Source organism: Theropithecus gelada, chromosome 14 (assembly GCF_003255815.1).
Source record: "Theropithecus gelada isolate Dixy chromosome 14, Tgel_1.0, whole genome shotgun sequence".
Taxonomy (NCBI): Eukaryota; Metazoa; Chordata; class Mammalia; order Primates; family Cercopithecidae; genus Theropithecus; species Theropithecus gelada.
In genome coordinates, this window is record NC_037682.1 from 112,435,299 (window position 1) to 112,458,997 (window position 23,699).

The 23,699-nt window shown below is 49.7% G+C and overlaps 1 protein-coding gene across 1 annotated transcript in view; it reads left to right on the plus strand.

Moving 5' to 3' along the window:
- The window catches only part of GRIK4 (glutamate ionotropic receptor kainate type subunit 4), a 427,684-nt gene that overhangs the window by 331,375 nt on the left and 72,610 nt on the right, over nucleotides 1-23,699 (plus strand). The window contains exons 11-12 of the mRNA XM_025356723.1: nucleotides 6,416-6,523; nucleotides 13,436-13,639. Of these exons, the coding sequence (XP_025212508.1) occupies nucleotides 6,416-6,523; nucleotides 13,436-13,639 (312 nt within the window). The remainder of the gene's footprint in view (nucleotides 1-6,415; nucleotides 6,524-13,435; nucleotides 13,640-23,699) is intronic.

Here is a 23,699-nt window from a genome sequence, read left to right on the forward strand (position 1 = left end):
CCAACTCCTAAACTAGCTGAAAGGGCCTGTGGGGCAGGGGTTCATGTGGCAAGGAGAGTTCCAGACAGGGAATGGCATGTGCAAAGGCTGTGGCGGGAAGGAGCCTGTCGCACTGGAACGCAGGAAGACGGTAGCTGTGGCTGCAGCACAGGTAAAGCTGGACCAAAGAGCATGAGAAGAAGATGGAGAGTGGAGAGTGGGCAAAGGAAAGACTTGGGGCTTTGCAGGCCATGGTAAGGGGTTTGGTCTCTATCCTTGAGCCAACATGGGAAAGAATTGAAGGGTTTTAAGCAGGGACTGGCAGGTATGTGAGATTTGGTTGTGACGATGGCTGCTGCTGTGTGAAGAACAGAACAGAGAGGCCCAGAGTGGATTCTAGTCCCAGGCAAGGTCAGTGGGGATTTTTATTAGGGTGGAGGCTGGGGAGGGGTGAGGCTCGAGGAAGTTAACTGACTTGTTCAGGGTCACCCCTGTGGCCATAGTACCAGGTACTAATGCAGGTCTCCTGATGCCAGGTAACACACTGCAGCCTCTGTCAGGAAGCAGCAGAGGGCCCCTGTGGTTCTGGCCCCTGGGTGCAGGACTTTCTGTCGTGCATTGCTGCACAAGTGACCAGTTTGCTTATGTTGACCTGGGGTCACGTGACAGACCAAATCCAAGTCCCTGACACTCATTCAGTTGTACAGTCATCACCTTTCCAAAGAACTATGGGTAGCCCCTACCGATGCCACGGAACCATTCACTACAGCCCTGTGACCCCATCAGCCCCCTTGTCTAGTCTCTCCTTACAATTCTTTCAAGCTTGGTCCTTAGCTGCTCTACCCAGGGGTCCTGCAAAGACAGAGGCTCAGAGACAGCAGTCCTAATAAAGAAGTGATGGCTCACAGTGAGAAAAGAAACAGACACTACGAGAAGCAGACAAATTAACTTATAAAAGTGCAGAACTGCAGGCAGTGGCCCTTCACATTTCAGTAACCCCAAGGGTAGCGCTGTATCATGGCACAGTGTGTAATAACTGGCTTGGTAATGATAACACTGCATATTAAGGTAGACAGGCTCCCTGTTCAAGAGGACAGAGGAACGTAATAATTCCTTTAGAAAGGAGTTTTGGAAACAATGGTTTTGAATAAATAATTAAACTCTTCGAAATTTTAATGCTTAAGGAGCAAGATCATTATTAATTTATATCCACCTGTGTCTCTTGGGGATGCTGGGTAAATGATACACATTGTGTACGTGCAAACACATCCCATATCGATTATATTTACCTACATTTTAATATTTCACTAAGCACTCCTATCATAAAATGTTTCTTGTAATGGCATTAAGAATCTGTAGGTAGAAGGACTACACATTTGTTTTAAATATTGTGAAACCAATTAAGCAGCCATTGACCTTGTTTTGAATCCTATTTTTTCTCCTCACCAGCTCTGCGACTTAGGTAAATTATTAACGTATCTGGACCCTGCTTTCCTTCTGAATACATGGGGTGGCAATGGGATTAGTATGCACGACCTTCTAGTGCCCAGCACAGAGCCCGTGTGAGTATGGCGGGCAGCAGTCAAGTGCTAGAGCCGGCTCGCCCCAGCCTGCAGGAGTCCGTTGCACACATCCGTTCCCAGCTCTGTGCTTGGTGACATCATGTTGGCAGCTTTAAATCAGCCATAGTGGGTGTGTTTACATCACAGAAACTGGCAAATGCTACACATCAGAGCCTTTTTTTTTTCTTCCCAGGAGAGCCAGTTTGTAACATTTCCTAACTGACCGTGGGCAGGCACTGAAGCACTGTTAATCTCTGCACCCTAGCCCTTCGCTGTCATCCTGTTTGTCATCTGAGTTGGTCTTTCTGCTCTGCTCTAACGCAGCCTACCCTACTCCTAGAATTTCTGATTTAGTCATTCTGGGGTGGGGCCCAAGAATTTGCATTTGTTTTCATTTTTCATTTTGGTTTTTAAATGTCCATCTCAGAGAAGAAGATAATTTGCATTTCTAAGAACTATGCTTTGAGACACCAGCCTCATCTGCCTAATCAACTAAAGCCCATAGTGTGAAACCTTTCGCAGAGCACACAGGAGATTCCACCTTCCGCCTTGGGCAATGGTATTAAAAACTAATAAGAGTTGACACAGTACTTTGCCCATACACCATCTCCCTTAATCTTAAGAACCCTATGAGGTAATAATTACTATTTTCATCCCCATTTTATAGATGGGGGAAACAGGCTCAGAGGGATTCACTAACTTACCCAAGTTCACACAGCCCTTCAGCAGGAAGCCAGGTTAAACTCCTCTCCAACTTTGCATCAGTGGCTCTGGTTGTGCAGCACCCAGGGATGAAGTCCAGCTCGAACTCTGCATTCCGAGGTTGCTCTGGCAGGGCCACCTCAGCCCAGAGGGGTGCTTTTGTCTTATTGGTACTAAGATGCTGTATGTAGGCTAGCAGTGGCCCTGTCCAAATCCATACCTTCTCCTCCTCCACTGCAACCCCTGGGGCCTCTAAACGGTGGAAAGGCAGAGCAAGTGCAAGACAGAAAGTATAGAGGGAGCCAAGGAGAGACATTATTTGAAGCAAAATCAAGCCTGCACATGTGGGCATGTGGAAGCGGCTTACAAAACAGCTGTTCCTACAGGAGGCTTGGGGGGCAGGTGTCAGCGGGGTGGAGCAAAGGGATTTGGCTGGAGGCAGAGCCACAGATTGTCAGTGATGAAAGAGCTGTATCTCCTGCCCACTTCTGGCACGTGTGTGGCTTCAAGGGTGCCCAGTGGGTAGGGCAATTAGCCTGTATCCCAGGGCGCCTGGCTCTGAATCTCCCTTTCCCTCCCACTGCCTTTCTGCAATTAGATTGCACTGGATAATGGCTGCCAAGCCGCTTTGTTGGATCTGATGAGTTTATTAATTTCTTGGGGGCTAGTGGGAGGGTGGGTGGGGGATTCGCTTCCTGACTGGAGCTTGGGGGCTAATTAGTCTCTTTGCCGTGTCCCCAGAGGAGGGAGGGCGGAGGGCGCGTAGTTCAGGCTGTTGGATCTGGCTCTGGCTTTTACCTGTCTCATGGCTTGGGGAAGACCAAGGAGTCTGGGGCTGGGGCTTCTTTGAACAAGTGGTTAGTGAGGATTAGACCCCTTGAGAACAGTGGAGGTGGGAACGGGGGTAGCAGAGAGCTGAGGCCTTACTGGCTCTGTTGTCTGAGGTTTAGGATGACAGAAAGGACTCTAAGGAGTTCAGTCCTGTTCCAGACATCCCAGTGCTGACATCTAGCCCAATTGCTTTTTCTGTTCTTTCTGCCTCAATATAGCCCCTCCCGACCTAGGAGACCATTGGGGACCAATTCTATCCATTTTTCAGACAGGGAAACTGAGCCTCTTTGAGGACAATAATTTCACCTGGCTTTGTGGAGTGTCGAGGCCAAGGAGAAGAAAGCTATGTATTTGGAGTTAATGCATGGTGGGGGCCCTAGAAGCCATTCCCTGGTTAGCCTGGCCTGCTTAAGTGAAGGGCACATTCGTATCCCCACCCTAAGAGACAGCAGCAGAAACAGGAAAGATCACAGAATTAGGAGTCACAGATCTAGGTTCAATCCCGTGCTACACCTGCCAGCCAGGGGACCTTAGGCAAGCCATTAAACCTCCCTGAGCTTCAGTTTCTTCTTAACTAAAACAGAAATGCATGTAACTACTCGAAAGGGTTGATGGGAGAATTCAGAGATGATAGGCTTGACACATCGAACACATCAGGTGTCCAGTAACTATTACCCTTTTCCCTTTCATTTGGAAACCTAACAGTTCATCCCTCACCCCTGCAGAGAGGAGGAGGAAGGGGAATCTTGGACCATAACATGGCCTGGCTATTCCCTTTAAGAGACAATAGGAGCTCCCAAGGCCAGAGGAGGGCTCAGGGAAAGAGAAAGTGCCTTCTTCCCATGCCTCACCAACAACAGCAGTCTGTTGAGACAATGGTCCCCCCCGTGACTCCCTGCCTCTAAGGCCAGGCCCAGAGCAAGGGTACAAGCATAAGTAAGGCCAGCACCTGCTGTCCTGAGCCACACTGGCTGCTCATGGGGGAGACACACAAGTAAACAAGCATGTGCAATTGAATGGTGGAGGAGTCAGACAGGATGACCAGGCAGCCTTCCTCGGGAAGATTCGTCTGTACTTAAGAGTGCAGGGCTTAAAGCTCAGGCCTCTCAGCTGACAGACTCTGTGACCTCAGGCAAGTTGGGTGGGCTGTTTTGTTTTGGCCTCCGTTTCCTTATCTGTAAAACGGGGCTTGATGTATGGATGTGTATGAGGCCTTGCTTGTAAACGGCAAAGGAATGTGAACACGCACAGAACCATGCTGCCCTTGCAGAGATGGGGACAGCTGCCCACCCTTTTCCAGGTGGCATTCTTGCAGGGCATGGACGGGAGCATTTGGTCATCTGCCCTTTTCCACATGAAAGCCCCAACTGTAGAGACCGTTAGGCTCCTGCCTGGAACTGGAGGTCCGCGAGAGCTCCCAGCTGATGGTCGGGGGTGGGCCTGGCTGACCCTGCCGTCCACACGCTCCACCTTCTCCAGACTGTGAAGGCAGGGAGCCGCTCCCTCTCACTCTCACTCCTCTGGCCCCCATAGGGTGGGAGCGGCGGAAAAGGGTGCAACATGTCTTTATTGTTGCTGGAAATTCCGTGAAAGAACCCAGGGCCCAGCTCTGCAGAGTAGAACTGCGTGGCGTCTGTGGAACTCCCGTGGGCCGTCCAGGGAAGCTGCTGCTGCTGCCTGCAGAAGCCTGGCAGAGAAGGGTGTGTGCGTTTCACTGGGTTTTTAGCCAGCCGTCTCTCCTGTCTGCCCACCTAAAAACACTCAGCAACAGCAATGATTTGCCAGGGGCTCCAGTTAGTAGAGATATATTGGGATTTGATGTATATAGAGATGTGTGTGTGTATTTTTATATGTATAAAAAGAGTTATGGCCAGGTGCAGTGGCTCACGCCTATCATCCCAGCACTTTGAGAGGCCAAGGCAGGAGGATTACTTGGGTCCAGGAGGTCAAGACCATCCTGGGCAACATAATAAGACCCCATCTCTTATTTAAAAAAAAAAATTAAAAAGAGAGATCCATTGGGAAAAACAAGCAATCTGAAACCTCATTGCTGCTGAGTTTAGGTTTAGGTAACTTTCCAGAGTGAAGAACTGAGTAAGTTGTGGATTTTTTTCACCTGGTGGTCTTTGAGACAATGAGACACCCAACAGTAATATATTGTACGTTTAAAAACTTGGTAAAGAGTACATCTCGGCCGGGCGCAGTGGCTCATGCCTGTAATCCCAGCATTTTAGGAGGCTGAGGCGGGTGAATCATGAGGTCAGGAGTTTTGAGACCAGCCTGGCCAAGATGGTGAAACCCCATCTCTACCAAAAATACAAAAATTAGCTGGGGACAGTGGCAGGCACCTGTAATCCCAGCTACTCAGGAGGCAGAGGTTGCAATGAGCCGAGATCGCACAACTGGACTGTAGCTTGGGTGACAGAACAAGACTCCTTCTCAAAAAAAAAAAAAAAGTATGTCTCATATTAAGTGTTTTTATCACAATAAAATAAAAACAGAATAAAGGAAACAAAACGCAATAGAGAGAGAAAACAAAAGACAACGTGGAAGGAGAGCAGCATGTATTGAATGCCAGGTTAAATACATTCTTACAATGACCCAATGAGGTTTCTATTATTATCCCCATTTTATAGATAAGGAAACATGCTCAGAGAGGTTCAGTAACTTTTCTAAGGTTTCATTGTTTCTGTGTTCCTGGGTCTGGGTAAATAATGGAACACCCACTGGCACATACATGAGAAGCTCCGAGAAGGCAGGACACGCATTACCATCCCCATTGATAGATGGGGAACTAGGGCTCTGAAAGATGTGAATAACTTGCCTGAGTTCTCACAGCCAGTAAATGAGCCAATCTGGACTAGACCTGTTGAAGTTCATTCATTCATTCAGCCATCCAGCAAACATTTATCAAAGGACACAGTTCTCTCCAGTATAGCCTTCTCATTCTTATTTTGGTACTCAGAAATGATTGAAGGCAGGCCGGATCAAAAAAGCTCTACAGCCCATCCCTGCCCCAAAATAATGTGATTCCACATGTTCCGTTCCTTTCTGTGTAAGAGAACTTCACCAAACTGCATTCGTTCCTGATTTATTTCTCCATTTTCCTCTCCCACCTCTCCCCCACGTCTTTATTTCTTTCTTCCCTGTTACAGCCCCCGCTTCCCTCAGCCCCCCAACCCTGGGTAATAGTCTCCCTGCTGCAGTCCAGCCCCCTGCTCCATACTCCACACCCCTCCCTGCTCACATGCAGCACAGCCGGAGGCAGAGGTCAGTCTCTTGGCTCCTTCCAGCCCTGAAGGCCACCATTTCTTCCCAGTCCTCTCCGTTGGTCTCCTCAGATCGGCCAGTGGCACGTGGCAGAGGGCCTCAGCATGGACAGCCGCCTCTATGCCTCCAACATTTCGGACACTCTCTTCAACACCACCCTGGTCGTCACCACCATCCTGGTAAGTGGGCTCTCCCGGGCTCCCAGCTGCAGCTCCCTGGGGTGCCTCCCCGGCTCTAAGCACTCACAGGCTGCCCCTTGAACAGAAGATGGGAGCTCTAATCACAGCACTGAGCCCAATTTCTGACAGCGTAATTACACTCAAGTTGCTGTTTCTTATGGAAATGATATTTGATGTGTTTCAGAGCAGCTGGGGGGAGGATCGGGGTGGAGAGGCACCACAGTTTGTGGATGCCTCTTGGGGGCACCCTGACAGCTGGGGCAGCTGTGCAGGGGCAAGGGAAGGGGACCTGTGACACAGAGCGGGGAGCTGGATTCAGACCCTGGGGACCCCTGCCCCTTCGCAGCAGCCCACCTTGCTGGGGGGTGCCTGCTGTATACAAAACAGGACCGTCCCCCACCACATCCTGAAGCGGACATGGAATGTCTGTGGGTTTACATGGCCTGTTTCTTCATTTCCAGGTGATAAAAAGAGAGCTCTCAGTCTATAGGGCGAGAGGCCACATGCAGTGGCTCACGCCTGTAGTCCTAGCATTTTGGGAAGCTGAAGTGGGAGGATTGAGGCCAGGAGTCTGAGACCAAGCTGGCTAACATGGCGAAGCCCCGTCTCTACTAAAAAAAAAAAAAAAAAATAGAAAAATTAGCCAGGCACGGTGGCACACGTCTGAAATCCCAGCTACTTGGGAGGCTGAGGCACGAGAATCATTTAACCCGTTAAGCGGAGGTTGCAGTGAGCCGAGATCGTGCCACTGCACTCCAGCCTGGGTGACAGAGTGAGACTGTCTCAAAAAAATAAAATCTATAGGGGAAGAGACCATTTTCCCAATTTTTTTTTTTTTTTGAGACGGAGTCTTGCTCTGTCGCCCAGGCTGGAGATCTCGGCTCACTGCAAGCGCCGCCTCCCGGGTTCACACCATTCTCCTGCCTCAGCCTCCCTAGTAGCTGGGACTAGAGGCGCCTGCCATCACGCCCAGCTAATTTTTGCGTTTTTAGTAGAGACGAGGTTTCACGTGTTAGCCAGGATGGTCTCGATCTCCTGACCTTGTGATCTGCCTGCCTTGGCCTCCCAAAGTGCTGGGATTACAGGCGTGAGCCACTGTGCCCGGCCCATTTGCCCTTTTTATTTGATTCTGTTCTATTCAGTAATTGCCAAGTTCACCCTCCCTTCCCTGCCCCCCTGCCATGTGCCAGGTGCTGTACCCAGTCCTGGAGACCAAAGATGAGGAGGACTCAGTTCTATTCTCTGTCCTGAGGTTGGAAGTTAGTAGATGGGATAGGTCAAGTGCATATATGGCCAAGGTATTATTTGTCTTCCCCTCTGAAGGCCTTATGTTTAAAAGATTTGTCAATTAAACCAACTACATGTATTAAGTAGTCATTAGTTTGTTCTTCCCCTCCCCCTTTTAACTAATCTAAAGCATTTTTCCCTGCCTGGCCCAGCATCTTATTAGCAGGAGATAGCCAGTGATACCACACTGATATCATTGCAGCCCAAAACAAAGAGGCGATGCATGAGTTCGCCTCCTCAGCCTTATCATTGCTAACTGTGCAAGGTCTGCAAATGTGTCCATGTCTTTTAGGCTTTTGGAGATAATAAAAAGAGTTCAAGGACCTCCATCACTAGCTTTATGAACTGCTGGGGCCCAGATGCCCTGGGCTGAAATGATTGATCTACTGTAAACAGGAGATAAAAGCCGGAAAGAGGCGCACACTTAGAGCTGTGGAGTTTTGAGGAGAGAGAGGTCCCCTCCCATGGGGAGATCAGCAAAGCCTTCAGGAAAGAAGGGGCATTGACAATGGGCTCTGAAAGACAGGGAGTGAGTGGGGAGGAGGACATGAATGAAGGAGGGCATCATCAGGTGTTCAGGAAAAGCAGAAAGGTACAGGTTTCCCTGAGAAACAAACACTGGTGAGAGAGGGAAGAGGCATAAGCCAGAAAAGTGGGTTGGGTCCATAGCGCTTAGGAACTTGAATGCCAGGCTATTAAGTTTCCCTTCATTGTCATGAGATGGAGTCACTGAACATTTTCATTCATTCATTCATTCATTTATTCACACGATGACTGTTTATTGGGTGCTGCTATATGCTGGGCACTGTTGTAGGTGCTCAGAGTGCATCTATGAACCAAAAAGACAAGAATCCCTGCCTGTAAGGAGCTTACATTCCGGCAAGGAACGCGTGACAGATAGGAAAGAGCAATGTTGTCAAACAGTGAATTAGAAGGCTGCAAGGCTGAGGAAAAGGAGCTAGAGCTGTGAAGGGCCCGGGGTGCTGGGACGGTCTGCGGTGTTCATACCCAGTGGTCAGGGTGGCCTCTCCGAGAAGGGCAGCATTGAGCAGAGACCTGGTGGTGAGGACACAGCAAAGTGGTTGCCTGGGGAGGGGTGTTCTTGGCAGAGGGAGCTGTTGAAGCAAGGACTGAGAGGGCAGTTCCAGCCCCCAGGGTTTCACCCACACCCATCTCAGCTCAGCCTTAGCTTATCTGAACCAGTGTGAAAATGCCAGAAAGATGAGAGGGTTGCGGTGTCACTGCCCAGCAGAGAGCGGGGAAGACCCTGGCTGAGTCCACTTCGGGGGAGGGTGTGCAGCACCCAGTGTGATTGCTGGGACCTCCTTCCCACTGTCTTCTTAGTCTCTAAAAAACTTCTGGATCTGTACTCTTCTATCCATCCTCAAAGCCCCTGCTGTAATCCAGGATCAGGGCCCCTCTACTTCTTTCTCTGGAGCCGCTCCATACTCTGCTGGCAGGCTCCCTTCTTTCTCTGCCTGTCCCCTGACCCTCCTGTCAGCATGGTCATTTGAAAATCAGAATTGACCTGGCATTTCCTTCCTTATAATCCTTCAGCCACTGCCTAGGCCCTGCTGCCCCTTAGCTTGGGACATAACCCTTTGTAATCAGGCCCAGCCCACCTCACCTTCTCCTCCCCATGCAGCGTGGGGTCTAGTGCCACTGGATGGCTCAACACCTGCTCGCTGCATCCTGCTCCTTCCTGCCTTGGCACATGCTGTTCCTTATGCCTGGGTTACCCTTCCCTCTAATTTCTGTTTCCAGCTGGAAATGCCTATGCATCCTTCAGTGCTCTGCTCAGATGTCACAACTCCCACAAAGTCTTCCCTGCTCTAACTCCTGTCCTCTCCTTGTCTCCAGCATTTTCCCTGGACCCTCCCATTCTCTTATTAGAGGTTGTTGTTTAAAGCTCTACCTGCCCTTCTAGGATGAGAGCTCCTTGAAAGTAGAGGGGCTGACACAGAGTAGGAGCTCAATAATTAGAATCTGAGTGAAGGAAGTCCTTCCTACAGGGTAGGGGTGTCCCTTAAAAGCCAACAAGACTTTGGGAGGGAGATGAGGAACTGACTGGGCTGTACCTCCAGCCTCTCAGAGCTGGCAGTTACACCGTGCTTGGACCTCTGGCACAGGTCCACGGCTATGCCAAGTTCGCGGGGTCCTGTTGCTAGTCTGGGAAAGTCACCCTGATTTGTGCGTGTGTGCACGTGTGTTTATTCACATACATGCACGTGCTCACGAGGGGTGGGGTGCAGGCCGGACACTGGTGAGGTGACACTTAACAACATGGTAAGTACAACTCAAACAACTATTAGCCTTGGTTCTTCGCTTGTGCGTGTGTGCTACAGTGGACGATCCGAGCCGATAGATCTCACCAGGAATGATGATCTTAATTCAGTCCCCGGGCGACCATTTGTGCGTTTTCCCTGGCAAATGAGAATCCTGAATGATTTATCCCTTAAAACTCAGCACGTATCCATGTTGTCTCCCCGCTCTGGTCAAGGCACACTTGGGAATGTGTGGATGATTTATTGGTTAATGCCAGCAAACACATGGAAGTGGCTGCTGCTCCCATTCCCTGAACACCTTTTCTGTACCAGACCTCGTCTTCAGCGTTTTGCCGCATTCTCACCTTGCGTTCACAGCACCGCTGCTAGCACTCAAACCCCCAGCATTCTCCAAAGTGGCAGTGAGCCCTAACCATCCCCATCTTTGGGCTTTCCAATGCATCTCCAAGACCTTTGAATATGTCAAGAAGTTTTAAATTAACTTGAGACTAGCAAGTGTTTGGGAAGGAGCATTTGTGTCACCCCTTGGGACAATTAAAGATACAATGGGACATTACCAGTCCTGAGATGGAAACTGCCAGCCATGCCCTGTCCATGAAGCCATTCGTTGGCTTCTTACTCACATGACTGGTAAGTGTTTAATGCTGAGCCAGGTAGGGGAACCAAGCAGGTGACGAGTCCGTCCCAGGCCCCACTCCCATTCCACCTAGAGCAGGTGCAAATCAGAAAACACTGGAGGGCGATTGTGTGGGTCCTGGCATGAGAGCAGGGTAGTTCTGAGACACAAGAAGAGGCAGTGTGACTCTGTGGACAAAGATGAGCTAGGTGAGGCGGAAGATGGGGGAGCGTGTGGAGAGTTTGTGCGGGGAGAAGCCCTTGTGCTGAGGACGGCGTGTGTGGAAGGCAGGCCGACTGGCCCTATCTCATTGACATGACAGTGGACTCATCGTGAATCAGAATCACATCACCTTCCACTAAGAGCTCCTGCTCCTTGACATACGACCTTTGCCTTCTGGCTGCTCACACCATCACGCCCACATTCTGCTCTCCTGCACAGTCCCCCCATGACCTTGGGTCTGTCTGGCTCTCCATCTTCCCCAGCCTGGAAGCACCTCTCAGAGTAAGCTCAACCCGTCAGGATTTCAGCACTTTCCTCTCCTGGCTCCTAGAATTGTGGTGTGCAGGTTTCCCCACGCACACCTGCACCCAAGCCTGATTGTCCCTGCCACCCCTGCTCCCAGCTGCCTGTCTGCATCCAGCCTCCCCTTCTGCAGCTGGACCTTGGTAATCCCTGAGCCCAGCTCTCCTCTCTCCTGTCGCATCCCTTGAGTGGCTCTGCTGAAAATCTTCCCACACACCAAGCCTCAAGCCTATCTGCCCCACTTTCAGCACAACTCTGGGGCCAGCACAAGCTCCCTCCTCTCTGTGAACTCACCCACACCCTCTACCTCACCTCCAGGCTCAGGCCTCAGCCTCACCCTGCCGCCACCCTGCCTCCACCCTGCGCTTCCTGGGCCCTTGCTCCACCAGCTAACATGGCTCTTTCTTCCTCTTTTCTCCCCTTTTCCAGAGATTTCCCCTTCCTGCCTATAAATATACACTGGACTGTCCCATCCTAAAACACCATCGCCTTCACCTTTCCCACACCCTGCTGCCCTTCAAGCCGCCCTCAAACCTAGGGAGTCACAGAATCACAGAACTGGATGGGCCCCGGGACCCTCCAGTCCTGCTGTTTGCAGTGGGGAAGGAGCTTGGAAGAGAGGCGATCTGCCCTCTCTGTGCCTGCCGCCTTGCCTCCCTTAGCTCCTAACCTGTCAAAATGCTGGACCATGCTCACTCCTGCGGCACTCGCTCACTCCTCATCCTACGGAGTCCTGCTGCCCCCACCTTGCCTGCCTTCAGAAGGTCGGCAGTGACAAGTGATCCACACGCTGGTTCCCAGCCTGCTTGGTCTGTGAGAATGGTGGGAGTGGCTACATCCTCTGTCTTCAAATTCCCTCCTCCTTGACGCTAAGACCACGTTTCCCTAATTTTCAGCCTTCCTGGCTGCTTCTGTGTTGTCTTCTGTGGTTGCCCTTCATTTCCCTACTCTCTAAGACCAGGTTCTCCCCAGGGCCTCTTCTTCTTCCTCTTCTGCCCTTTCTCTTCCCCTTGACGGTCTCACATATTCCCCAGCTTCAGCCTTGATCTCTGTACGACGTGTCCAATCTCTGGCTCCTGGCTTACCCTCGCTCCACATTTTAAACACCCAGTGGGGCATTTCTGCCTGCATAGCCTGCCAGCACCTCAGATTCAACCTGTTCCAAATCCTCCTCCCCTCCAGGCATTCGAGCCCCCCATGACACCACCCTCTGTCGGTCATCCACCGGGCTCCAAGGCTCTGAGGACCCACACCCAACCAGCCAGTCATCAGGCCTGCTCCTTTCTGTGTCTCTTACATCCTTCTGGCTTTCTCCAATCCAACCTGCGCCCAGGATTCAGGGTCTCATCTCAGAAGAGGGTCTCGCCTCACCCCTGGATGCTTCCTCTCTTACTACTTAATATTCCTTGCTCACAGCCTTGCGTCTTTAAAACGCTTGATGTTTCCCCTCTATACCTTGTATAATGTGCAGCCACCATATCCTGGCGTCTGAGGCCCACCCTGACCCTAATCCATCCGTCTACATTTCTCCTCCCATCTTGCCCCTGCCCACAACCTGTGCTCCAGCTACCCTGGAAGGTCCATCGTCCACTGAGCAGCCACTCAGGATTGTGCCCTTGATTGTGCCTTCCCCTGGCCCATGCCTTTCATTCGCAGTCCTTCCATCTCTCAGTGTTCTGCCTCCTCCAGAGCCCAGCTTAGATCCCACCTTCAGCTTGGAGCCTTCTCTGGACATCTCACTGGAGATATCTGCCCTCTTCCCAATGCCCTCCTTGGACTGCAGTTGCTCATGTACCTGTTCTTACCTAGCCTGCTTATTGCAGACATCCTTATATCTCTGATAATACCCAACCTATGTAGGTAGATCTGCCTGGAATAAAGCAGGGGTAGAAAAAAAAGAGAGAGATAGAGGGTGCGGTCAGATGATGACCTTAAACAAGATGAAGCAGCTTGAGCCTGACCCTCCGTGCAGTGGGAACCACTGTATGTTCCTGACAATAGAAGCACCCTGAAGGACAGCTTTAAGGAGCACATCAGGGAGAGGAACTGGTCATCACCCCAAAGTAGCCCATTACCCACATCACTTTCCTCCTTCTGCCCCATCTCCTCCCCAGCCCTCTGTGCCCCGGCCCTCCCCATCACATGTGGCTGAGACACCAGGGCTAAGATGAGAATGACAGCTGCCCAGTTTTGCTGCAGGAAAACCCGTATTTAATGCTGAAGGGGAATCACCAGGAGATGGAAGGCAATGACCGCTACGAGGGCTTCTGTGTGGACATGCTCAAGGAGCTGGCAGAGATCCTCCGATTCAACTACAAGATCCGCCTGGTTGGGGATGGCGTATACGGCGTTCCCGAGGCCAACGGCACCTGGACGGGAATGGTCGGGGAGCTGATCGCTAGGGTAAGGAGGGGACAAGTGATCTGGGCCTGAGGGTGGGCTGGGAGGGACTGGAAGGGCATAGGGTTGTGCTGCACGCTCATGAACCCTCCATTTGTTCAGTCAATCATTCATGCATTTGTCATTTATTTGTCCATTCACTCTATAAATCTTGCCTGGGCTGGCACAGACGTGCAGTCGTGGATAAGCCTGCAACGATCCCACCCCGTGGCTTTCCCAGTCCAGAGCCTGTGACAAGTCATGGAGGCTTTGACTGGTTAACACAGATTAGGGAGTTTGGGTTCCATTTTTGATGCTTTTTGATTGTTCTGATTGTTCTATGGCTCATTAGCACTCCCTGGCAGAGCTTGAACAGGCCCTGGGAGAAGAGAATGCACCCACATCAGCTGGCTTGGATGCTTGAGAGATACTGCCAAGGGAGACGTGGCTAAATAACAGGGCAAAGGGATTGACTGGCAGAGGAGTTGGTCACAGCTACAGTTATTTTCTTTCATCTTGTATTATCTTTGGCTGGCATTCATGTCCTTTTATGGACCGAGGGCCAAGGTGCGCTTGGATCTGCTGTAGATTTTCAGGGTGAATGTGGAGACATGATTAACATGCGGGTCAGCGTTGGAGAATGTCAGACATCTGTTAGGTTAGAGCAAGGGTATAGAAAGTTCTTCCAGGGGGAAATCTCTTGTTTTCTTTGTACACACTATTAACAACTGTAGAAATTAATTAAGGCATTGCTAATTCACCATCCATATTTCCATAACTGAGTTTTAATGATCAGGATAGGTGATGAGGACATAATGCAGAGAGCACAGACCTGGGTTCTTGGTGTGACCTTGATCCAACTCTTTTCCCCTCTGGATTTCAATGGTAGAAGGAGCTCCTGCAGCCTCCCAGCACATGCTGATGTGCAAGGTGTTTTACATGCATTATCTCTAATCCTCTTTAAACACACCTTTTAGCTGGTTGTTAGTCCCACTTTACAAATGAGCCATCGAGCCCAGAAAGCTTGAATGACTTGTCGGGAGCTATACTGTCAGCATAAGGCAGAGCTCAGATTGGAACCCAGATCTTTTTCTTTATTGAATTAATAATATGCTTTAAACCCTTTATATCAAACAAACTTGGAATATAAGATAAATTTTTAAAATCCTACTTTTCAATGATAAAAATACTAGTTGAGGTATTAAATAAACAGTCCATGACATGGGATTGGGAAAAGTCCTATGTAGCTGAGAACTGTGGAAACGTTGTTCAAGAACTGAGGAGGGAGGATCCTTCAGGAGTTTGCCTGACGGAATATGGATGGCATCTGCAGTGATCCAGCAGGGTAAAATGGCAAGCCTTGTTCTGGGAATTCTGAATGACCCAGGGCGACTGGAGTCCAGAGAGGGCTGGTTCAGAAGTGAGGCCTTGCTTGCAGAGAGGGGCTTGCAAACAGAGGGCCGACAGGTCAACAGAAGGCTACAGAAGGGCTAGGGAGCCCTGGACGACTGCCACAGGGTTGGGGATAGCAGGGCGAAGGCTTCGGCAGAAAGCCCTCTGCAGTCCTTGAGCCTCAGGTTTTGAGATTCCAGCCTGATGATGTACATGCTTAAGTGGAAGAGGATTTGTGTCTTTCTCTATTTAATCTTTCAGACCCACTCCTGAAACATTCTTCTTATTTGGTGTCCACTGTGAAGGTGCAGCTCAGTAGTTAGACCACAGAAAGCCAAAATGCCAGGCCTTTTCTTTACCTTCTTCCTGATGTCCTCATTCACCTTGAGCTGATTTCTTTGGTCTCCTTGGGCTGCCTGATGACTGGTAGGGTGACTTCAGGGATGGCGGTGTCAGTGGACAGCCGTCTCCTTATTAGCCCCCTAATGAGCTGTGACAGACTGGAGGACAAGAAGAGGAGTCTGGGACTCTTAGACATGCAGCCACACACCGAGTGACTTGAGCAATCAGAATCTTAGAATTCACCCCAGATCTTCTTTCAAGCAAAAATACTGCTGCTTTGGTCTCATTGAGACTTGGCTACTTGACATGAACTAATTAATTAACCCATTAATTCAATAAATATTTATTGAACATCTTCCACTCTTGTAGACACTGGAGATACAATGGGGGACAAAATAAACATGGACACAGCCTTCACAGATCTTTTGGACTAGTGAGTGAGACGGAGATCAATGAATGGCCGCATTCTTGTGTAATTTCAAGCTGTGATAAGTGATAAGTGCAGGGGAGGCAGAGTGGAAGGAGTTGTAAGAGAACATCTAGAGGAGAGTAGAATGCACTGTGGGCGCATAAGGGGGCTGTAGGGGGAAGGCTTCCCTTGGGATGTGTGCGCTGGCTTAGGGAGGATGGGTGGGAGTTTCCTGGGCAATGAAAAGGTAGAAGGCTGAAGGCTGTTTTTGTGCCACTGGGGTTGGTCCTGGGTGGTCGTTGATAACACTGGGACCCCACCATCCCCAGGTGTGAAGGATTAAGATGCTTTCCAGGATGTTCCCCTAGGACTGTGGTAGCCCTCAGGCCTGGATCCCTTCTTTGTGACCCCTTTCCCAAGCTGCACAGGAAAATTCCAGTGGCTATAACAGCAAGCAGAGGCTCCTGTGAGGCCCCTGGGGCTATTGAATGTGCTGGCTGAAAGAGACCTTAGAAACCATTGCATCTAAATCTGTCCCTTATACAGATGAGGAAATGGCAGCCCAGGGAGGTTAGGTAACCTGATAAAGATCACACAGCTAGTAAGTTCAGAGCCAGCATTTAAGCCCTGGTCTGTCTGATCTCAGTACTCATGATCTGAGAGAACACAAATCTTGATGTTAGACAGACCTAAGCTAAAATTTCCGTTTATTCATTTACTAGCCATGTGTGCTTAAGTGCATTATTTTATCCTTTCCAACCCTGCCCCCACAGCTCTAGTGTTCATCTGCAAAGGATTTTTTTGGTAAAGATTTAAAATAACACACACACACACACACACACAGAGAGAGAGAGAGAGAGAGAGACTATTTGGCATACAGGAAGTATGAGAGCTGTCTTAGGCCAGGCTCCCTAGAAAACAGAGCCCAAGGTCAAAGCTTGCATGCTAAATCAGGGAGTACAAGTACACAGACAGAGGTGAGGGAAAGGGGAAGGTGGCAGGCAAGCGGGGAGAGTATGCAGAAGGGGTGTGTTAGCTGCTGGTCATAGCTTTGTATTAAGCACAGCTGACTGCTCAGCCTGCAGAGGCCCTATGAAACTATTGCCTCACTAAACAGTCCACTGCAAGGAGGAGGAAACTTGTGTCTGTGAGTCCCATCTCTCACTGACCGAAGTTCACACCACAGGAAGTCACCTCCCCAACACTTCTAGGTTGTGTGCCCAGACCCTTTGGCCACCTTCAAAGAAGTTGGCTCCCAAGACACTGGTAACAGCACTCGAGGTGCAAAGCATAACATGTAGGCTGATCTAGCAAGTGGGTGAGAGCTGTGACCCTCTCCTTGCCCACAGCCTGGCCTGCAGCTGGATGCGCCAGTGCAGGTCTGGTTACCAAGGAGTCCAACGTGTCCTTGCATCACAGCAGCCCAAAGAAGCCTCAGGGATGGAGGCTTGAGGACACGGTGCAAGGAGTGAGGTTAGGCAATACAAAGGTCAGCCAGAGGAGACACCATGGACCGGGCCAGGCCAGCAGGCAGAATACCACCAAGGCAGTGGCAGAACCTGCTGAGCCTCTCTCCAGTGAAGACTGGAACTTCCCTTTGTGAATCAGTAGAAGGCAGTGGTGCCGGGTCATCTTCCTGGAGGGTTATTGGTAACAATGTGGGGAAATCCTCATGGGCGTGCCTGAGCAAACGTGGGTATGAGCTTTGGCCCCAGGAGTGATTATCTTAGGGACACCAGGCTGTCTCTCAATGCCCTTTTCTTGTTCAAGAGGTATATGTTTGCTAGTACAAAGAATAAAATTAGGCCAATGGTCAACAGCTGAGAGTGAAAACCATTGTAACACATTGGGTAAGCCTAGGATTTCCTCTTGGGGGTCCAGGGATCCTGCCTAGACATTGGCCATCCTGCAGGCATGGCAGCTCTCCAGGGGCTCTCACTTATCCAGCACATGTGGAACTTGGGGAAGAAAGGGAATGTGCACAAAGATGAGGTGCCAGGGTGTGTATGGACAGGGCTGCCCACCAGTTTCCCCTGGACAACAAGCAAGGTTCATGTAACTGAAACTGCAGCAGAAGCAATGAAAGTTGATATAAAGGAGAACCTCCCCAGCGAGGGGCTGGGGGTTGACCAAGGAATCTCTTTCTTTGGAGAGTTTGGGGAATATAGTGACTACTTGTATGTCTGAGTGATATGAATTGAAGTGTAGAGGCCCAGGGTTATCTCCAGTGGAAGTTGTAGAGGCTTAGTCTTTTCACATTTGTTATCACCTGCTTACCCAAAACAGTGGGTGCTGTGGTTTGAATGTTTCCCTCTAAAGTTCATGTGTTGGAAGCCTAATCCCCAATGCAACCGTACTGGGAGGTGGGGCCCAATAAGAGATGAATGGGTCGTGAGTACTCTGCCCTTAGGAATGGATTCATGTCATCATTGAGGAAGGTTAGTTACTGGAAGAGCAGGTTGTTATAAAGTGAGTCAGGCCTCTGGTCCCTCTCTCTGTCTTGTGTGCTCACTTCTGCCATGGCTGACCTTTACCAGCTGACAATGCCATGCTCTTGAACTTCCCAGCCTCCAGAACTGTGAGCCAAATAAACTTGTATTGTTTATAAATTGCATAGTCTGTGGTATCCTGTTATAACAGCAGAAAGCATACAGAGACCATGGACTTAGACATGTGGCCATGTATTCACTGTGGAGGAGAATTTAAGCATATTTTTGCATATTCATGAAAATCATCAGAGCATGTCTTTTGGTGTAATCCCATTAAAAGGGGAAGTGTGGTTGGAGTGGGAGCAAATGGATTCACACAAACTGGGCCAGCTGGGTGGCCTCTCACCTTGGGGCTATGTGTGGGCAGTGGAGATGAGAAGGGTGGTTGTTTGGGAGGCTGTCAGGTTTGAATTTGTTTTGCCTGGTCAGCTCCTTCACAGCTAAGCCCACAGAAGGCCTGAGCAGCAGTGATTTTGTATCTCATTGGAGGTGTGCTTGGCAGAAAGGAGACAGACTGGAGTAGCTTGAAGAAGCAGATGCCCCAGGACTAATCCCAGGGGCCCTCTGTATCATGCCAGTACATTTACATGAATGTATAAACAGTTTTGGTGAAACTGTTCAAGGCATTCAGGTACAAAGATGAATTGATAGTCAACTCAAGAAGGCCACTCTTTGATAGGGGCCTCATGTGGGTAAGAGCACGGTGAGAAGGACTATGATGGGAAAGTGCAGGGTGCAGAGAGAAGACTGGAGGAGGGCTCTGCACTCTGCCTGTGACACATGGGGAAGGACCCTGTGGGAGGTGATGCTAGGCCTGAATCTTCAAGGATGAAGAGACATTGGCCATCAAAGAAGAAACATGGAGAGAGAAGAGCATGCCAGTGAGGAGACAGTACAAGAGCCAAGTCATGGGGACTTGAAGGTGCAGGGGTAGTTTCCATTTCAGGAACCACACAAAGGTGGGTCTGCCTGGAACAGAACATGGCAGTAAAGGAGTGTGGCCTGTGGGCAGCTGTCATTGGTGAAGGGCCTGTTTGAGCTGCAGCATGAAACAAGTGGGCAGGAGGGCAAGACTGGAGACAGGGGAGCCGGGAAAAAGGCTTTCACTGTTGCAAGAAAGAAATGGTGAGAACCAAAAGTAGCTTGGGAGTTAGAGGAAGGTACAGATTCCAAAACTCTCTTTGAAGATAATAAGCTGGGCACAGTGGCTCACGCCTGTAATCCCAGCACTTTGGGAGGCTGAGGTGGGTGGATCACCTGAGGTCAGGAGTTTGAGACCAGCCTGACCAACATAGTGAAACCCCATCTCTACTAAAAATACAAAAAGTTAGCCAAGTGTGGTGGCTCACATCTGTAATCCCAGCTACTCGGGAGGCTGAGGCAGGAGAATCACTTGAACCTGGGAGGTGGAGGTTGCAGTGAGCCGAGATTGCACGCCATTGCACTCCAGCCTGGGTGACAGAGTGAGACGCTGTCTCAAAAAAAAATAAAAAAGGTTTTTCTCTTATACGGCAGTAGACATGCTTTTTGAAAAATAGATAAGGTTTAAAAAGCTAAAAATTATTTGTAATTCCACCACCCAATAATACCCATGGCTATTTCTGTATCATGCCTTCCAATTTTTAAATGCATATATGTTTTACACAAGTTCTTTTTATAAAAAAGAGGTTATACTATATGCAGTGTTGTGTAACCCATTAAAAACTATTTAATAAAGAAATCATCAGGACTAGGGGACCCAGTGGATGTGGAATGTGAGAGAGAGGGAGGATGTAGGATGACTCACCAGTTTCTGACTTGGACATACGGATGGTTGGTGGTGCCTAGCATTGAGGTGGAAAAACAGTTCTGGAAGGAGAGAGAGGATGCATTTAGCTTTGGAAATGGCAAGTTTAAGGTGCCTTTTGGACATCTACTTAGAGACTTTCAGCAGAGAGTTGGCTAGAATGGGCTTCAGCAGACTGAAGGCATAGACTCTAGGGTGAATGGATGGGAGGGTGCGACTGAAGATATGAGTAGGGAGGAATCTTTCAGGGAAAAGAGCACATGTTCAAGAGGGAGGAAGACAGGAGCCTGTGAAGGCAGCTGAAAGAGAATGGGTAAAGAGGATTTCTGCCTCTTGAAAGGAAGTACAGAAGAGCATTTCCCAGGCTGAGCAATACAGGGGTCACAGGCAAATGCAGTTTCAGGGGGTGACTGGATTGAGGTCCAGTGGCAGTGATTGAATTGTGAACAAGAAGAGTGAGCGGAGGAGATGGAGACAGTGGCCTGGGAAATACTCATTAAAGTCAGGTGGCTATAAGGGAAAGCAAGATAAAGGGTTGTAGCTAGAGGGAGCTGTGGAGCTGACAGATTGACTGTAAGTCAAGATGAAATCCTTTATGTAAGCAACTGCTCAGAATTGAGAATGCTTCTCTTATGGATTGGGGAAATGCAGGGACATTCATGTGGCTGGAGCAATATTGGAGTTGGGAGTGTCAATAAAAGGTAGGCGGGATGGAGGCTGGAGGTGATGGAGTGTTCAGAAAAGGGTTTTGGAGTTTTTGTCAAGATGCTAGTACTTCTTCCCACAGCTGGTACCTGGGAACCAGCGCCATCAGGCAAGCATCTGTCTTAAACCCTTGACATTTGGGCAGTGATTGAATGTCTACAAACTGCTTTCACAAGCATTAGCTCTTTCATCCTTTACAGCAGCACTGTGAAGTAGGTATTATTACCCTCATTTTAGAGCTAAGCAAACAGGCTTCAAAGGACAAAATGATCCACCCAGTGTCCCACTGCCAGTTAGTGGCAGAGGTCTGGTGAAACTTAGGCACCTGAGACCAAGTCCATGGCAGCACATGGCCTTTCCCTGCAGGAATTACAGCCTCATCTCCCTGCAGCCACAGTTGGCATTCACTTCTGAGATGTCCTTCCAGACAGAGGATGGGGAAGGTGCCCAGAACTTGATACCCAAGTTCAACTCTGGCCCGTAAAGAGATTACACTCCATCTGTAAAGTGAGAGAGCCGGGCAGATGACTTCCAAGGCCCCTTCCGCTTGGTAGGGAGGCATTCTTGGTCAAGCACTGACCTGTAGTACCCTGGAAGGCACTACAGCTGCATTTTCCATCCTCAGGGCCCTGCTTGGGAGAGAGTAAAGCACATTTGGGAAGAGATAGAGTCCCCCTCTAGGTTCACAGTTCAGAACAAAGTACCCCGTTGGCATTCAACTCCATGTTGGCAGAATGGCACATTTAAGTTCAAAGAGAAAAGGGCTTTGGAAGGCTTAGATTCAAGGCTCATAAGCCTTGGACATCAAATAGCTCTTACCAATGACATTTTGACGAATTAAGTGTAAATGAAGCTGAAACGCCTCATTCCGTTTTTTCTCCTGGGTGCCCAGGAAAAAGGATGGTGGAGGAAGCTTCCCAGAGGCCTGGTGGGCTGGGCTGTTCGTGGCCTCAATCCACGGGGAAGGTTGTCCGGAGACATTTTGCTGAACTAAAAAAAATAAAAATAAAAAATACAACTGGTCCTCTGGGATCACTTTTCACCTTGAAGCCAGAGACTATTTCAACTGCAAGTAGGTCACAGAATTCTACTGAGCATTCTTTAAAATAAAGATACTGATCCAGGGGCCAAAGTGCAGTGTTCCACTCCTTCCCCACATGACAGCCAAGCTCGGCGAGGGCTTTGCTTTACCTTCCCCATTAAGGCTTAGTTTCTGCATTTATCCAAATCTGAAAGAGATGAGCTTCCGTTATAGTTCAACCATTCATTCATTCATCAAAGTGCCTGCTTTCTGACAAGCACCGCTTGGATGTGAGGAATTGCCTATAAGGAGTTCAGGATCTACTCAAAGAGACGGGCAGGTAAACAAGAATTACTGTATGGTGAGACACATGCTATATTAATAACAGTTATAATGATGGTAATAACCACGGCTGACAGGTATGAAGTGCTTCCTATGGGCCAGGCACTGTTCTGAGCACTTGACTGTATTAACTCAAGCCTCACAATAACTGAATGTGGCAGGTGAGGTTGCAAAACAGTTAAGGAACCTGCTGAAAGTCCCATGAGTAGTGAGTGGCAGGGGTGGCTTTGATAGAAGTTGAGTGAGGTATGGTTCAGGAGCAGGGAAGAACTCACCAAGGAAATGACGAGTGAGCAGAGCACTGGGGATCAAGAAGGATCGCCTTGGCAGAAAAGGATATTATATTCTAGGTGCAGTGGACGGTGAGAAATGTACATTGCAGTGCCATTGGTTCTGGACAACTGGAGCCAAGCACGAGAGGGGGTGGAGGAGAACAGGGCTAAAGGCAGGGGCCAGTCGTGATAGGATTTATGTGTTTGGATCTTTATAAACTATGTCCAGAGTACTAGTGGGAGCTGTCTAAGAGCAGGTGGTTTGTTTGTTTTATTCAAAGAGAGGAGTGGCATAACTGCCTTTGGTTCCAGAAGGTTACTCTAGCAGATGAGAGGGGAACGGATTGGAGGTGGGAAGACCAGATGCAGGTTTACTCATTAGACAGCTGTCCGGTGATCAGGAGAATGGAACGGGGTCTGAATTAAGCAGTGACGGTGAGGATGCCCAGGAGAGGATGGTGGCTGTGTGGGGACTTCAGCGTTTGAATCTGGGACGCGGTGAGTGCAGGGAGCTCCCCTTTCCTGCAGACCTTCAAGCGTGGGCTAAGGTCATCCTGCTTCTCGGGGGCGAAGGGATGTGCTGTTTCACCCTGGGAAGGTCCTTTCTACAGTGGCTCCTTGAGAGATGCATGCCACGTAGCGATCCCTGCATGCAACCCACTGAGACCTGGGAAGGGAGGAAATCCATCTTCTCCGGCTCATTATTCACAGACAGGTGTACTTGAGAACAAAAGGGCCAGCGCTCTGGACTGCGCCTTAGCCACAGCCATGTTCGTGTGCTCTCTTGACAACACTCTGCTTCGTTGTGAGTTCTCAAAAGGTTCTTTTGTGTCACTAGCAGTCCTTTCACTCACCTGAGAAAAGGGCCATAATGGCAGTTTCGTGACTGCAGCCACCCTGTTTTTTCTTCAGAGATGACACTATCGGCTGCGAGGCTGCAGCTGGGCTCTCCCGTCTCGTCTTCCTCTCTCCCTCTGTTGGCCTCCGTCTCCTGCATTCCGGAGTGAGGTGCACACACCCCAGAAGACTGCCACTGGGCCTCTGGAGCCACAGCTGCCAACCATCGTATGAGCCCAGCCAATGCCCTACCTGCGCTCGGTGGAGGGCTCTGCTGTGCCTTTCCGATTCGCTCCATCCTCTGGCTTCCCTTGGCTTGTATGGGATCTGAATGGGGATCTCATGTGCTCCAGACCCTTGCTCATATGTCTTCCTAGTTCAAAGCTGAGCCACCAGGAGGGAAGGGAGTAGAAGCAGGAACACTATAGCTCCTGACAAGGCCAGACACCATGTAACAGCTCTACACTCACGAGTTCATTCGATCCTCAC